Source organism: Rhinichthys klamathensis, unplaced genomic scaffold (genome assembly GCF_029890125.1).
Source record: "Rhinichthys klamathensis goyatoka isolate OS25496 unplaced genomic scaffold, OSU_Roscu_1.1 h1tg000174l_1, whole genome shotgun sequence".
Lineage (NCBI taxonomy): Eukaryota > Metazoa > Chordata > Actinopteri > Cypriniformes > Leuciscidae > Rhinichthys > Rhinichthys klamathensis.
This window is the reverse complement of record NW_026606704.1, coordinates 775,001-791,241: the sequence shown is the minus strand read 5'-3', so window position 1 is coordinate 791,241 and position 16,241 is coordinate 775,001. Positions and strand designations below refer to the sequence as shown.

Below are 16,241 nucleotides of genomic sequence, written 5' to 3'. Positions count from 1 at the left end.
AACACAAATGAAGAACTTTTAATGAAATCCGAGAGATTTCTGTCCCTCCAATTATTACTTTGATGCTTCAAAAAGTTCATAAAGAGGTTGTAAAACGAATCCTCATGAAATGAGCGGTTTAGACCAAATTTTCTGAAGAGACACGATCGCTTTTTATAATGAACAGAAATAAACATTGATCAGCGAACATAAAGTGGTAGTCGCGTAGCTGTCAATGGAGGGACAGAAATGTCTCTGAAACACAAATGAAGATATTTTTACTACATTCTAAGATGAACGAAAGTCTCACAGGTTTGAAACGACATAAGGGTGAATAAATTATGACAAAATTTTCATTTTTGGTTGAACTAACCCTTTAAAAGCTTCCACAGTGAAATCTGTATCAGCATACATTTACATATATTCATTTAGTTTGTCTGTTTTGAAGCACACAAAATGATTTTTTTCTGGCTATGTTTAGGTGATCCAGGAGAAAAGGGTGATAAAGGAAATCAAGGACGATCACAAATTGGAGACCCAGGTCTCCCAGGACCACCAGGTGAGCAGATACTATACTAACCACCACTAACACTAATTATTAAACAGGCCATTCATGTGTGAATTAAAAGGGTCATATACTTTTTTATTATTTTAGTTTTTCCCTGAGATCACATTTGCCCTGAGTTTTATTTGGAATCATTTTCCAATTCCAAATAATTTTTAATTTTCTGGCCTTAACTGCTATGAACAGCAACAACGCTCCACAACCAGCTGTCAGTAGCAGATACATACTGGATGCTGTGTCGCTGATGACATGCATTTAAACATCTTAAATATTAAAAGTATTGACAATTATTTAATAGCAGAGCATGATTTTCCAGTAAAATAATGTAGAGTATTATTTTACTGGTAAAATATTACTGGAATATTAATGTTTTATTATTATTAATATACTGGAATATTAATTTCCCATCGCATTATCATACAATATATTCAGCATTATATATATATATATATATATATATATATATATATATATATATAATCCTATAATAAATATATTATATATGCATAATCCTCTTGCGCACAACAACTTACTATAGTGAGCCAATTTATGCTATATTAATTATGATTAACGGTCAAAAGCTTTGAGTTCTCACACTGTGCATCTGTACTTATTACATGTGCATCAAAAACTTTTCACGTGCGCTACAAAAATGACGTCACTGAACGTCACAAATATAAACCAAAGAAATATATTCAACAATATTCAAAAATAATTATTATAAAAATGTGAAAATATAAATTCTGAAATATGAAACATGGCTCTTACAACCGGATGGAAACAGTAATGTGCCTCGGCTGACCTTTTGTGATTGGATCACTAAAAAATGCATCTTCTTGTGATTAATTTTTAATATCCACGATGCATATACAATATATCGTTACACCCCTAGTTAATAGTACATCAAACTAAATTTGATTAATGATATGACATCTTGTTATTAACTCAGAATTGCGAGTTTATATCTCAACAATTATGACTTTTTATCTCAGAATTGCATGTTATAAAGTCAGAATTGTGAGATAAAGTCACAATTACCTTTTTTATTTTTTATTCTGTGGCGGAAACAAGCTTCCATCTAAATTCAGATGTAGTCTTTGACAAAAACAAGATTTTCTCAGATTTTTGCTCAAAATGTATCTTTTTTTTTTTATGAAACTTCCCCACATTCAAATGTTGATAAAAAAAGAATCGGGTCTCTTTCTTTTTTTTTAAAGCCAGAGGCTTTGTTCTCTCTTTTGAAGTATTGCATGTTCAGATATTCATACAACAACAAAAATCTGGGGGCCATGAAACTTTTGTGAAAATGATCAAAAATGCTGGCGCTGACTGCGCCAAATACGTTGCGTATTTTCAAAAACGCTGGCAGGGAAAGAGTTAAATAATCAGGGTGGATATTATAAGCAGGCATAATTATTTCCATGGTGGACAGTAGTTTAAAATGAGCTCACAAAGAACTTGAAAGCTTTATCATAGAAACTGTCCGAATGTCACTTTGACACTGAACATCTCTTTGACTCCAGGTCCGATGGGTCCGTCAGGAGTGGGGAAACCGGGACAGGCAGGGAAACCGGGGTCACCGGGTCACAGCGGAGAGGAGGGGAAGAGAGGACACCCCGGGGAGCCCGGCCAGCCCGGCGTGTGCCATCCCAACATGTGCTACGCTGCAATGATGAGAAGAGACCCTTACAGTAAAGGCCCAAACTATTGAAAGAGGCAGACAGTCAGTGAATGAGAGAAAACAGCCAATCTTTCCAATCTCAGGACGATCAAGAGTGTCTCACACTCACGGACACATGAAGTACCTCTTAAAGTGTAAATAACACATTAACACCAGCGATTGTCCACAACTCCATTCGACACTCGTCTTACTGTCACAAGCTGAGATGTGCCATGATTTATTCACGCTGTTTGTCACGAGGAATGAAACGCATCAGCTTGTGAAAAGCATCCGGTGTGAGGAGAGATCCTAGACGTGGCCGCCTCGCTTCTTCCTCACTCTCGCTCCTCATCCGTCACCAGCCCAGCGCCTCGTCGTATTTATGATCTCGCCAGAGTTACTGTCCCTTCTGCGTTTGTCCTGGGACTTCTTCGTCTCTCTCGTTCTCATCCCTTTAGATATGGCTAGGGTTCCCACATCTTTGTGACCAATGAATTTTCATGACTTTTCCTGGTATTTGTGATTTACAGGAAACATTTAAAAAAATCTATTTAAAATAAATTGTAATTTCTAGCCTGTAATATTTTAGAGCAGAAAAAGTATATATTCACTATAGAGATGTCCATGAGTTTTCCATGAGTGTTTAAGATTTTATTCATTTCCACACCTTTTCCAGGCCTCTGATATTCCCAGGCTTTCCGTAGTCTTCAGATTACACGTGTGAGTGTGGTTAGATATCTATATTAAATGTTGAAATGGTACATTTTAATCCGCCTTTCTCTACAGCAAATGAGACACAATTCTGATTTTCTTTCTTTTACCCTTGGTTGATAAAGGGTGTGTAGAAGAGTGTAATAAAGCACACCTTCCAATAAATGTATAATTTTTTTGTTATTTATAAGAACTGATATCAGTTACAGCTTCTCCTGTGAGAGCGCTTTCTTATTTTTGCAGTGATTATTTTTTTATAACATTCATGTGTTTGAATGACTTTTAATAATATTAATTAAAACCTTTTTTATTATTTTTTGTTGCTGTTGTTGCTTCATGTTCTTTTACAAAAACAGTATTATTTATGAGGCTGTGAATGCGTACTATAATTTCCAGCAGAGTATCCCTATTTCTTATGACACAACTCATATATGAAACCGGAAAAAAAAACCCCGGAAAATCTAAAAGTGAATTATGTTCGTAGTGAATTACTTTTCTAGGTAGCAGGCAATCTAATCAAACTAGTCTGAGATTATGGAGTATTACTGTTAAATGATTACATGAAATAATATTTAGCATTAAAGCTCAAACCTGTTCCTGTTGAAAACGCCGTTCTCTTGTGGTTGAGTCCCAGATCCAGTCCTAGATGGCGCTGTTGCTCTTTCTTACATTTAGGATGTTCCTGACGAGACTTTCCTGCTCTTCATCCGATCCTGATACTGTATGTAAGTGTCCTCACGGGGAGCTGATATTCCTTGGATTTTAACACTACAGCAGTCAAAACGTTTGGGCTCACTCTTAATATGCTTCACATTTAATACAGCAGGCTACATTATCACAGGGTCCTGGGTCTCTCATCAGGAGCGTCCTACACAGCATTGATCCATGTTTGTCCACTGAGTGGAGAATATAGCCTATATATTTAGTTAGAGGACTTTTCAGATATGTTTGTAGGTTTCACCATGACAACAACTTCTCTTTGGTCTTTAAAAATGACTGACATTAATTTAGTGATCGAAGTTAGCACTCTTATGGAAATATGATCATATTTTGTAATTACCATGCCAATTTATATCTGACATTTTTTTCAAATTGCTCGCCATAAATCAACATCTCAGGAAAATGTTCTGGGGTTTCTAATCAAAATATGACTTTCTGTTACAAAACAGGGCATTAATTTCATACATGTAGAGACAGCAGGACTTACAGCGTGTTTAATCAGGCATTTTAGAGACACGACAATAGGGAAATAAATTATATATCAATATTCCTATGAGATATTAGATATTATTATGAGAAATGTTGCCAAATCTTACTTCTATTACTTCTTTTATCATTACGTTGCCCCAAGAACATAATAATATGCAAATTAGATACATTGTACTTAATGGGAGAACTCATTTATGGGCATAGCATAAAGCAAAATGGTAGATCAATTCATTCCGTTATATCTTATATAACATGGTTGAGGATCATCTACAAAGTTTTTTTTTTTTTTTCAGATCATGAAACCTAAAAATTGATTGGTTAATGAAAAAAAAATCCCATTGTTTTGCCTATATGTGTCATTTCTGTTCACTACAGTGGACTTAACAACAACAACAACAACTCTCCCCATTTTTTTCTTATGTTCTAATAACAAGAAAAAATACTAAATTATTGTCCTTCACTAAATACTCAAAGTAAAAATGGAATTTTAGTTTAGTAAATAAATGAATACGTGGTGTATAGGTTATAATCCTATCATAATCCTTCAGCATTAGCTATTAAAGCCAGCGTTTACAAGATTTGAGTTTGCAAACTCGCAGAAGTCTCACAATAGCCCTTTTACAGAGAATGGCACTGCCATAGCGAACTACGAAGTGCACTCGATAGCTGCGAGCTGGAATATAAACCACAGACCGAGCACCGCTGAAATAAAGCTGACAGGTGTTTGCCCGCCTGGACTTCTCCTTTGACTAATCACGAAAGGTCTCATATATCAAGTGTCTCTCATTTCACGGTGAGCTTGCATTCATGCCCCAGGTCAACGATGTTTTATATACGACCGCTAGAGGTTGATGCAAACCCTCCAGAGTGTGGGACGGACTCCTGCTTCCAGCACTTCTTCAGGGATGTAGTCTTGTGTTGATGCGCGCACAACTTCACCAGTCCATGCCCTGACTCCTGAGAGTGCGCGCTTCTGCTCACAGTAAATGCACTGGGGAAAAGAGTCCTTGTAAGTTTTTCTTTCTCTCTCGTATTTGTTTGATGTTAAATCATTCAATTGAGAATGCAACTGAATGGCATTAGTAAAGATGTTGCCTGAACAGTGGCAATAGGCATGACCTGAGGCATCACTTTGAAATCTAAGAAGGATTATTCTTAAATATACGGAGTAAAAGACTTGATTAGGCTAGTAAAGACACTGAAACAAAGTTATTAATGGTGCACCATGGAGAGCGCCATCATCAACCCAGCACTCACTTGGTGAACGCATCATCCTGAGAGAGAAAGATGAGAGCGCCAACATTTGGACTTCTGTGGAGCTGTCTCGGCTTTCTTCACGGGGTTCAGTGCGGTTTAGGAGACAACCATGTGCACTCGAGCTTTATTTACAGGCGTTTGCGCAACCACGAGCGGCGCGAGATCCAGAGAGAAATCCTCTCCATCCTGGGCTTGCCGCACCGTCCCCGGCCCTTCTCCCCGGGGAAACAGGGGTCGTCGGCACCGCTCTTCATGCTGGACCTGTACAACGCGATGACGACCGACGAGGAGGACGCGATACTCGGGAAGGCGCTCGCGGGGAAACCGCGTAAAAGCGCGTCTGGAGTTCCACATGGATACTCGCGCGCCGCGCATCAGCCGTACCGCGCGACGCCACTGACCAGTCAGAGCCCGCCGCTGGCCAGCGCGCACGACAACAACTTTCTGAATGACGCGGACATGGTGATGAGTTTTGTCAATCTAGGTAGGTATATGCTATAGAACTGGGTGTCCCATAATGCTATAGTATGTTCGATAATACTAGTATTTGTTTTTACTTACTATTAAAATAGGCTACTTGGAATTTGGGGTTCACTTTATTTTGATGGTCCCTTTAACACATTCTGTTGACTGTAAGTAACGTTGCACCTACATGTCTACTAACTCTCATTAGGGTGTTAGACTGGTAGGGTTAGGGTTAGAATAAGTTGATAAGTTACTTATAGTCAACAGAATGTTCAAAAGGGACCATCAAAATAAAGTGTTTCCATAATTTGTTCCTCTGATCTAATCAAAACCGCAGAGTATTATTATAATTTTTTTAATATGTATCCCCATAGCTTTACTTATTTCGGTAACACTTTATTTTGTGTCATTGTTACACTGTTATACATTTATATAACATATAAATTATGCATAATTACATGCAAGTAACCCTAAACCAAACCAAACCCTAATCCTAACCCTACAGTTACTCAATATTACTCATTACTTAAATGTATAAATACACTGTAACAAAGACACATTCAAATATAGTGTAACCCTTATTTCTATACGTTTGTGCATTTATCAGAAATGTTGTACAGTGACACTGCTTACATATTGTGTCACATTATAGAAAAAAAGTAAAACAAATGCAAATAAACATTTACATTTTACATTTCTACAGCGCTGATGCCAGTCAGAAAGTGATCAGAATCACTGCATTTATTTGTTTTATATCTGGGGTCTTTTATGCAGGACTTGTGAAGTTTTGTTTAGAACCTTTTTTTTTTTATAAAAGTAAGAAAATTAGGAAATGTGCTGCATGTGTTTTTGTCAGAAAGGGCCTCCCGGTGTCTCAGACCGCAGAACACGGAGGCTACACTTCAAATATGAGCTCGTTTACAGAAGGAATGCAATTACAGCCCAGCTCCTGATTTAAAATGCTCATTATTGATAATTGCCAGCTACCGTTTGGTTTGTCGCAGTATTACAGATTTAGTGCTTCACCAAGTTTATAAAAATGTAAAATTATAACCTGTTGGATGTAGCAGACACACTGGAGTCTAAGAGTAAACACACTTCTTAAGTTTAGCTAAACAAACAAAGAAAAAAAACTTTAGATGATGTCCATTTGCTGGATATTGAAGTGAAAACAGCTTATTGAAAAAATTAAAAATGCTAAATTGTACAGGAATGAATGAATTATCTGAGTGCAGAGTTAAAAAATAATGCACTTTGACTTCATTTGATTATATTGTGCACTGAAGTGATTGATTCGAATATTATAGCAAGTTTGTCTTATGTTATTAAACACGTGGGTCCTTGAAATAATCTCTTCCAAAGCTATTAATATCTTGTTTGATCTCACATATAGTGCCTTCTTGTGATTCCAAAGAATGTTATTGACTGAACTTCTATGAATGTTAAAATAGCAGGTGCTTTTTTTTCTTCATATTACTGGAATATAGTCGTCCACATGTACCCTGCCCTTGAAATCCCTATAAACGGTGTATATATAGGACTGTATGGTTACTGGAAACTCTGAGGCAATTGCAGGTTCTAGAGAGAAAATATAAGTGTGGCTATAAAGAGTGTTATTATATCTGAATACACTTGCATGCACGGCACCGTAGTGAAACGGCCATGAAGCAAATTACGCTCGACGTTTACATGCAGGGTTTGCTAATATCCTGTCGTTAGTAATAACTGCTTTTTGCTGTTATTTGAAGAATGCTGTGATAAGATTGAACTGTATACAACTTCAGTGGCTGTGACCTCTCACCTCACAGTCCATGTAAACTTATCGAGTGACTGTCTGACCTGAGGATAATTCGCTTAATTACTTCCTGTTGTTAAGCAGAGGAAAGAGCTTGAAGAAAGGCCGCTTTTCCTCTAAATCTGCTAATCTGGTGCCTGTAGCTACTGCCTTTTTTCCCCTCATGCTTTGCAGATCTAATTTATGCCTTAGAAGCTGGTTTTGCCATATTTTTGTTGGTTCTTCCATTGAAGGTAATTTATTCACAGCATAGAAATTCATACCCGGATGAATCACAAAAAACGGATATGCTGTTTTGTTTTTATGGATTTGTCAGACAAATGCAAAAGGGGGTTCAGTATAAACAAAGTTCGGGGCTCAGATATGTCCGTGTGTGTGTGTGTGTGTGTTAAGGTAGAGTCCCCATCATCACCTGAGCTGCGCTCCATGTGTTTCCACTCATCAGGGCTTGTACAGCGTCTGCTTTTAAAGCGCTTTCAATCTACAATCAGACTCAAGTGCTAAAAAGATTTTAGCAGGGCTTGACATTGACTTTTTGCTCACCAGCCACTGGATAAAAGTTACTAGCCACTCAGCATTTTCACTGGCCACAATTCTGACATCGATACCATGGGGGAAAACTTCCATATACCGGTAGATATTTTTAATAATTTTGCAGCTGGTGTATTAGTCTGCTGTCACTTTAAGACCTGACGCACGGATGCATTATACTGTTACACATGCGTTTTCTTTCTCAACTGTTTATGTTAAATCATAACTGACTGTGTTTACGTGCATACTCATCATTTTGTTATTATTTTGTGTGTATTTGAATGTTTAAGTGCAATAAAAATAACTAAATTTAGCACTGAGAGGCAGCTGTATGTGTGCGCGCTTTGAATGAGTAAAAGTATACGCAATACACACAATCCCACGCCAAAATTCAAACCCTGTAACTGCAACAATACTAATCCGGAGCGAATGAAACGAGTGAGTGAGTGGAGGCGGGTTTGTGTGTGAGAGATGAGAGAGAGAGAAAGAGCAGTTGTTCTCGTGTGTCTATTCTGAAGAAAATGAGTATTGGAAGTCTTTCAGATCTTATATTTTTGTCAACGCTACATTGCACTTAGTTTATTATTTCAGATGCATTTTTAAAAGACTACAATTGAAAAATGTATACTACATTATATATAAAATTCAACCTGCCAAAGTGGCTAGTAGTAGTGACTGCATTACACACTCGACTGAAGGACTGGAGCCTTGCATTTCAGGACACAATTTGTTGATGTTGTAGTTCATGGGTTTATAAAAACAGCTTGTCTACTATGGAGTTATCAGAAAGTACAGCCATAGGAAATAATGAGTAGAAGACAAACAACCTAACTATGAGTAGAGCTTAAGCCTCTGTTCAAAGATTAAAACTGGATCATTGCCATGCGCTCGAAATATACTTTTACTTTAAATGATCTCTTGAAATAAATGCGCTGAATTAATGAAAGAATATCTGTGTATTGGCCGGAAAGCACTATATCCCCATCATCCTCTGTTGTTCATTAGCATTCAGGATGCTGGAGTTGAGTCTGGCCAGCTGCTGTAACTGTGGCCTGACCTCTGACCTCTGCGTGTTAAGTAACTGCAGACTTTCACTGTAGATAAACTATCAGAGAGGCCGAGCTGCGCTGTTTCACCGGCACCACGACGCACACACACACACACACACAGTGCTGTACATCGTACGAATGCAAGGCTTTAGGCTACGGATACACGAGTTAGTTCCTTTGTGTGTTGAAGTCCAGTAATAACAACAATCAGTGTTCAGTTTCAGTTTCATCTCTACCAAACATTCATTTTAAAAGTACGTTTTTCAATCAGTCAGTTCTGTCATTTAAAGAAAATGCCTTTCCACCCCTATCTTTTAACGAAAATAGGTCAATAAAAAAAAGGATTTTATGTTGGAACACATTAATACTGTGTATACTGTATATATAAAAGCAATTATTTTCTCGATTGTTTAAAACCAGCAGATGATCAGAAGAAGAAAATCTCTCTTGTGTTGAATTTAGGGCTGTCAAAGTTAATGCGACAATAACACAGAGAAAACCGGCTCTATTTGACCCTGTAGCTCAGGGATGTCGGTCCGTGGTTTTTCCCACATCAAACATGATTTTTAACGCCTCACATCCAATAATCACAAAGAGCTTTGTGCTTGTTACTTCTGATAAGAAACAAAGTCTCAGCTTTCAAATTCTGTCCATTTTATCTTGACTTTAAATAATAAATGGCGTTTTGACACTCTTAAATGTGACGTTATCGCTAGTCTTTTCTTCCACTTTATTACAAGTTATAGCATGAAAAAAAATGCGTGAGCATCAAAAAGTATGTTGAAATATACAGTACAACTTAATCATGAATCATGTCTCATGTAATCTCTCAATCAGTGTTTCAACCACAGAAAGACGTCAATAAAACCGCTTGTGAACAATGTTGCATTTCCCTCAGGAAAGTTATCAGAGTCACAGTTCATTCAGAGTCTATTTGTTAATAATATATGTATGTTTGAATAAATGTAAGTGTTTATGAAAACTACCTAATGTGCAACTAAGTTGTATACAAACATTTCCGTTTTTATTTGAGTGTAATTATTATATCTGAAAATAAATAGCAGTTCAATATTATAGTTCGGGCTCTGTTGTCAATAAAAACCTCTAATATTATAGTAATGTACCAAACGAGAGGGTTTGCTGTGTAGTTTACAGCATTGGGTGGGAGATATTTTTTCTGTATCGTTATAATCAGAGAAATGTAGTGTATCTCTACTTTATTCCCTTTGAAAAATGTACCATAGTTTCTACCAAAATAAAACGAATTTATATATAATAAAACAATATACTGTATATATATATGGTATCAGCTCAGAAAACATAAACAAAAAAAAATTCTAGAAAATGATCACGTAATGACTTATTTCACTGCTGATGGCAACCTGGAATGAAAATGATGTGATCTTGAAAACTGCACTGATAATTAGCAACTGTTTGTGCTTCTGAAAGTCAGACTGAATACTGTATGATACTGTAGGCATGGTGCTTTCCTGAACGCTCACAGGCCTGTTCGAGGGAATGCAGTGTTTGATAGCCATCTGGCAGAGCAGTTTCCAGATATATGCAGAAAGCCTTATCTACCAGGCACTTGCTATATATCAAATATGTTTCCTCGTTAAGGTCTCCACCATTTAGGACATGTTTAAGAGGTAGCACTACATTTCTGACAGTGATAACCTCTCACCCACATGCTATTTTCTGCAGATTAGAAATGAGAATCTTGGGAGGTCAGAAAGCTTGTTCACAAAAACATTGAATTTGTGTCTTGTCAGCTTTGCTCTGCGAGCGCAGTGTGTTATTAGCGACGGGCTGTTTTTCTTCCCTGACAGCTCATTCATCACGGACACAGGGAAAGGCCTGTGCCGCTGCTACCTGTGCTCAGATGCCTGCTTTAATGGACTGGATATTGCTTTTGTTGGTCGTCCAAATGTTTGGACTAGGCGTGGAATGTTGACCATTTTGATGAATGACTTTTTAAAGAAAGCAGCTCTCGACACTTAACTTGTGTGTGATAGTCCTACAGTGTGAATCGAATGTGCAGCTTCTCATTGTGCGCTTTGTGTTTCCGTGCAGTGGAGAGGGATAAGGATTTCTCCCATCACAGACGCCACTACAGGGAGTTTCGCTTCGACCTCACTCAGATTCCCGAAGGTGAGGCGGTGACCGCGGCCGAGTTCAGGATTTATAAGGATCAAAGTCCCGTCAGATATGAGAACATCACACTCAAGGTCACCATATACCAAGTCATCAAAGAATATCCAAACAGGTGAGACCTTTCCACATTAGTTTCGCATGATCCTGGTCCGAAAATTAGTTTTGTAGAATGCCTGGATTTCTTTACAGAACTAAATTAAAATGGACAATTGTGTGCATGTACACCTACAGTCATGCACTTTGGGCCGATTCGAAACAATAGCCATTGAGATGGCATTCAGCACAGATTTTGCCCTCCTTTTAGCTATAAATAATTCATTCTCAGGGAATTTTCCACAACATTTATTCAAACTGTCTGGATGAGTAGTGAAGAAAAGCTGCAAATGAGTGCATTCTTCAGATTTGTTAAAGAGTGAACCTCGTGAGAAGGAACCGTTTGCAGAGCGAGAACATAGGCAAATAAGCAGCTCAAACAGTTTGTTTCTGTTAGATCTATGTTTGTATTGTCTTTGTTTCCTATGTTCCTGCTTCTCATTTGTTGTCATAGTTACATTGTTTGATTGATTAGCCCCACCTGTCTCTTGTTTTCTCCCTCAGTTAACTTGTGTGTATATATAGTGCTCTGTTTGAGTTGTTCTTTGGCCGTTCATGTAGGTGTTTAGTCGCTTTGCTTTTCTCGAGTTGGCTCTTTAGTTGGTTTCTCTTTTTCTCCTTCATGTGCTTGTTATTTTGACTAAAGTTGTGAAATAAAGTGACTGCTGCTAATAGATCCTGCAACTACTCTCATCACAGCAACCGACCTGTGTCAGTTTCATTGTTTTGATTACTTTATTGTTATTCTAAAAATAAAGAATTAGACATGTATTTTGACAGGTGGTGTGGAATGGTCAAAGAACGATCATGTTGCAAGCGCTTGCTATGTAAAAATAATCCGACTTTTCACAGTCCAAACACAAAGAACTATGAAATAGATTATAATGTGCAAAAGTTTGGTGTTGGTAAGATTTTTGTTTTTTGAAAAAAAGTGTCTTGTGCTCACCAAGGCTGCTTTTGTTTGTTTATAAACACCATAAAATCATCAATGTTGTGAAAAATTATTAAATTTGAACTGTTTTCTATTAGAAATAAATAATATAATTTATTTATTTTTAGCAGCCATTAACAGTTGTGCTGCTTAATAGTTTTGTGGATACCGAAATTTCAAAAGAACAGCAGTAAATTGAACTAGAAATGTAACATTATAAATGTCTTTACTGTCGCTCTAGATTCATTTAACATGTCCTTGCTGGAAAAAAGGACACATTTCATATAAAACTGTAGTTTACCAAAACTGGAATAGATACCCAGGTGTTTGAGCAAACTCTGTTTTTATAATATATAATATAATTATTATATTCATTTACAATTAACATTAAACTTTATTCTATTCTATTCTATTCTATTCTATTCTATTCTATTCTATTCTATTCTATTCTATTCTATTCTATTATATGCAAGCTTTAATAAGCTTTAAATGATGGAGAAATGTTATCAGAAAAAGACGCTAAACTAACTGTAATATATTCTGTGAATCTCAGAGGATTTGTAAACATTTGTCTTTAAATGTCATAAAAGGAAATACTGTCAATGCATGCATGTAAAATGAATCATGCTCAATGCATACTAATGAGATGGGATGATGAGAGATGAGATGAGATGATGAGAAAACACTTTTAAAGCTGAGCAAAGCATCAGCGGCTGTTTTTACCATAGAGTAACACGCTGAGTTTAAATGAAACCTGACTTCCAATTAAACCTGTAGGAAAGTCTCTTAAAGCTGGGCCTGGTCTGGGAAACACTTTAGGCAGGAAATCAAGCGGAAAATAAAAGCACATCCTGTTTACACGAGTGCGTCTGGAGTCTGTCTGGAGGTTTCCCTCGCGACGATGAAACCGCATGCGTCAGGATCTGTGAAGACTGTCATCCGTCACCATTGCAAAGCTGACAATATTACGCACCGCCTCGGATGATCCATCATGCGGTTTCAGAACATGTGTGGCTGATATTAGTACAGCATATTTTGGAACGTGTAACGTTATTCAGGAACACAATGCTTTTACAACTACACATTTATACAGGATCTATTAATATGTAACTGTAGCTGAATGTAAAACATCCAGATGCCAGACTAGTATCGTTATCAGTCTGAGTATTCCACAAAGAAGATTTACTTTATGGAGTTTTAAGAGCAAGGTTGAGGAGGATCTGGTTCATCTGATCCTGTCAATCATTACAGAAGAGTATATAAACAGCTGCGCTGCTCATCCGTGATGACTCTTCCAGCATCTTCCCTCCATCACCCCGTCTCCTGCCTTAAATCTGTTCATTACGGCTCTGATATTACACAGTCCGGTCGGGTCTACCTAGCCGGTTCTGTTCATCTTTATCATACTCGAGTGTTCAGATCTCAGCTCTAAAATATGAGTATGTTGACTAAATATTGCTCACCTTCTTTATGATCCATTAATCATAAACGATTGTCATGGAAATGTATTGTTTATTGTAAAAGGTGTGTAACACTTTACCATAAGATTCCATTTGTTAACAGTTAAAATATACTAATAATGAAAAACACTTCTAAAGCATGTATTAATCTTAATGTTAATACTTTGATATGAGTCTCCAACTTGAGCGCTCTAGTTTGGACAGCCAGTTCTGTTCATCTTTATCATACTCGAGTATTATATGAACTTTTGAAATATCATGAAGAAAAGTTTTGCATGATTTAGTTTCAGATCTCAGCTCTAAAATATTATGTTTTATCATAATTTAATAATTATCCATTAATCATAAACATTTGTCATGGAAATGAATTGCTCAAAAACACTTTACCATAAGATTCTATTTATTAATATTATTTAAAATATACTAACAAAATACTTCTAAAGCATTTATTAATCTATGATAATTTCAACATTTACTAATACATTATTAAAATTAAAAGTTGTATTTGCTAATATTATTTAATGGAGCGAATAATGAACAGTTGTATTTTTATTAACGAAGATTAAATAAAAACTGTAACAAATGCATTGCTCATTGTTAGTTCATGTTAGTGCATTAAATAATGTTAATGAATGGAACCTTATTGCAAAGTTTTACCAGTTATATTATAGACATTTAAAATGCACTGTAAAATGTGGTAACCTGCAATAGTGGGGATTCCACCTGATTTAACCCATTCAAATTAGTTTTGTTGCTATAAATATTTTCAGGCTTCCCGTGTTTTCACTGTCATACGGTAGGGGGCGCTATTACACATCTCCTGAAAGAGTAGACAATCAAAAAAACAAGTAAAGAAGAAGCAGAAACAAGCGATAGAAGCATTGCGGAAAATAACACCATCGTCAAACATTCAACAGCATATAAATCAAAACTGACGAACTTTACAGAGTGAAATGTTGAACCCATGAAGAGGAAACGACTGTGAAGCTTTGAGGTGTTGATGGACTCGTTTCATCATCTGAATCCATCCATACGAAGTCTTTGACAACAAATGCAAATGTTCAAAATGTTGCTTTTTTTAATGAAACTTCCCCACATTCAAGTGTTGATAAAAAGAATGCATTAAGCTACAATAAAGAGTTATTTGTGTGTTTGTTTAAAAGCAGAAACTCTGTTCTTTCTCTTGATAAATTATGTTCAGATATTCATACCATCAAATATTCTGGGGGACATGAAACTTTTGTGAAAATGACTTAAAAAAAATTGGCGCTGGCGGGGAAAGAGTTAATGTATGCATATGTGGTTGCAATATAGTTTGGTTCAGTGATGTTAAATAATATTTCTGACTTGAATAAAACCAGTTCATTTAGATTTTTTTCCAGTGTTGCATTGATCATGCCAGTGTGGCTCAATAAGGTTTGAGTTAGAATAGTAACTCGAGTCCTTCTCGACATCTATGAGATCAAACCTGAGCAGTTAATGCAGACGAGGAAGATTGCGCAGCCATTGTGGAATGATGTATGGGAACAGTTTTCCTAAGAAAACTACCCCAGCTTTGCTGATTTTCTAGGATATAGCCAGCCGGGCTCCACTGAAGGTCCATGACATCAGGTCAGCTTCGTTCCGTGACGTTTAGACCACCTCAAAATGTCCTCCCACCCGAACCAAAGCAAACCTGTTCTTCCTCAGTCTCACCAGATAGACTTGCTGGTAATGGCCATGGATAAAGCTTTCCATTAACAGCTCATTTGCAAGTTCCAGCACTTATGGAAGTCTTGAAAGTCCATCAGTTATCACTCCTTGCATATCTCGCCAGCTTGTCAGAGCGCTTGCACCCCAGACAGGGCCATCTGGCCTTAATAGACTTCCAGCGCTTCCTAAAAGTGCGTCTGTGAGTGTGCCCACCTGCCTCTCCACGGCTCTAATGGTCCTCTAATCTAGATTGAGACCCGTGACTTATCTTGAGTCATACTCGGGCACATCACCGACGGGAGCATGAATGAATCCAGCTGAAACACTCGAGTGGAGATACGGCTCTCCTGGGGCAATGAAACAAGGGTTTAAAATGGATCAAGCACTGGACCTCGTGACTGTGTTTACGAGGCATCCGCGTCCGACAACTTCTCACGTTCCCGCCTGGATTTTCCTGTGATTAATGGAAGTTAGTGTTTCACAGTTTAGCACCCGCTTCATATAGCCTGCCAGAGCGTGCCCACTGCGAGTGTTAATGGCACGGTGGTAAACGGCACCTTTACCAAACGCTACTGTGGAGGGACCGGGACACCGTAATGGGATTGGGAACAGAGAACCAATTCTTATTCAGATCTGGTTCAGTTTTGTGCTGTGATGCTACTGTTTTGGGTCAATACATTTGGGTCAAAT

At 37.3% G+C, this 16,241-nt stretch overlaps 2 protein-coding genes across 3 annotated transcripts in view; both read left to right on the top strand.

Moving 5' to 3' along the window:
- Window positions 1–2,422, top strand: part of col21a1 (collagen, type XXI, alpha 1) — a 67,665-nt gene extending 65,243 nt beyond the window's left edge. For both annotated transcript variants that reach the window (XM_056260171.1, XM_056260169.1), the window contains exons 28-29: window positions 461–538; window positions 2,068–2,422. In XM_056260171.1, coding sequence (XP_056116146.1) covers window positions 461–538; window positions 2,068–2,255 — 266 coding nt within the window. In that variant the 3' untranslated portion in view covers window positions 2,256–2,422. The remainder of the gene's footprint in view (window positions 1–460; window positions 539–2,067) is intronic.
- Window positions 2,423–5,088: 2,666 nt separating this feature from the next.
- The window catches only part of bmp5 (bone morphogenetic protein 5), a 24,881-nt gene continuing 13,728 nt past the window's right edge, over window positions 5,089–16,241 (top strand). The window contains exons 1-2 of the mRNA XM_056260173.1: window positions 5,089–5,865; window positions 11,295–11,487. Coding sequence (XP_056116148.1) covers window positions 5,412–5,865; window positions 11,295–11,487 — 647 coding nt within the window. The 5' untranslated portion in view covers window positions 5,089–5,411. The remainder of the gene's footprint in view (window positions 5,866–11,294; window positions 11,488–16,241) is intronic.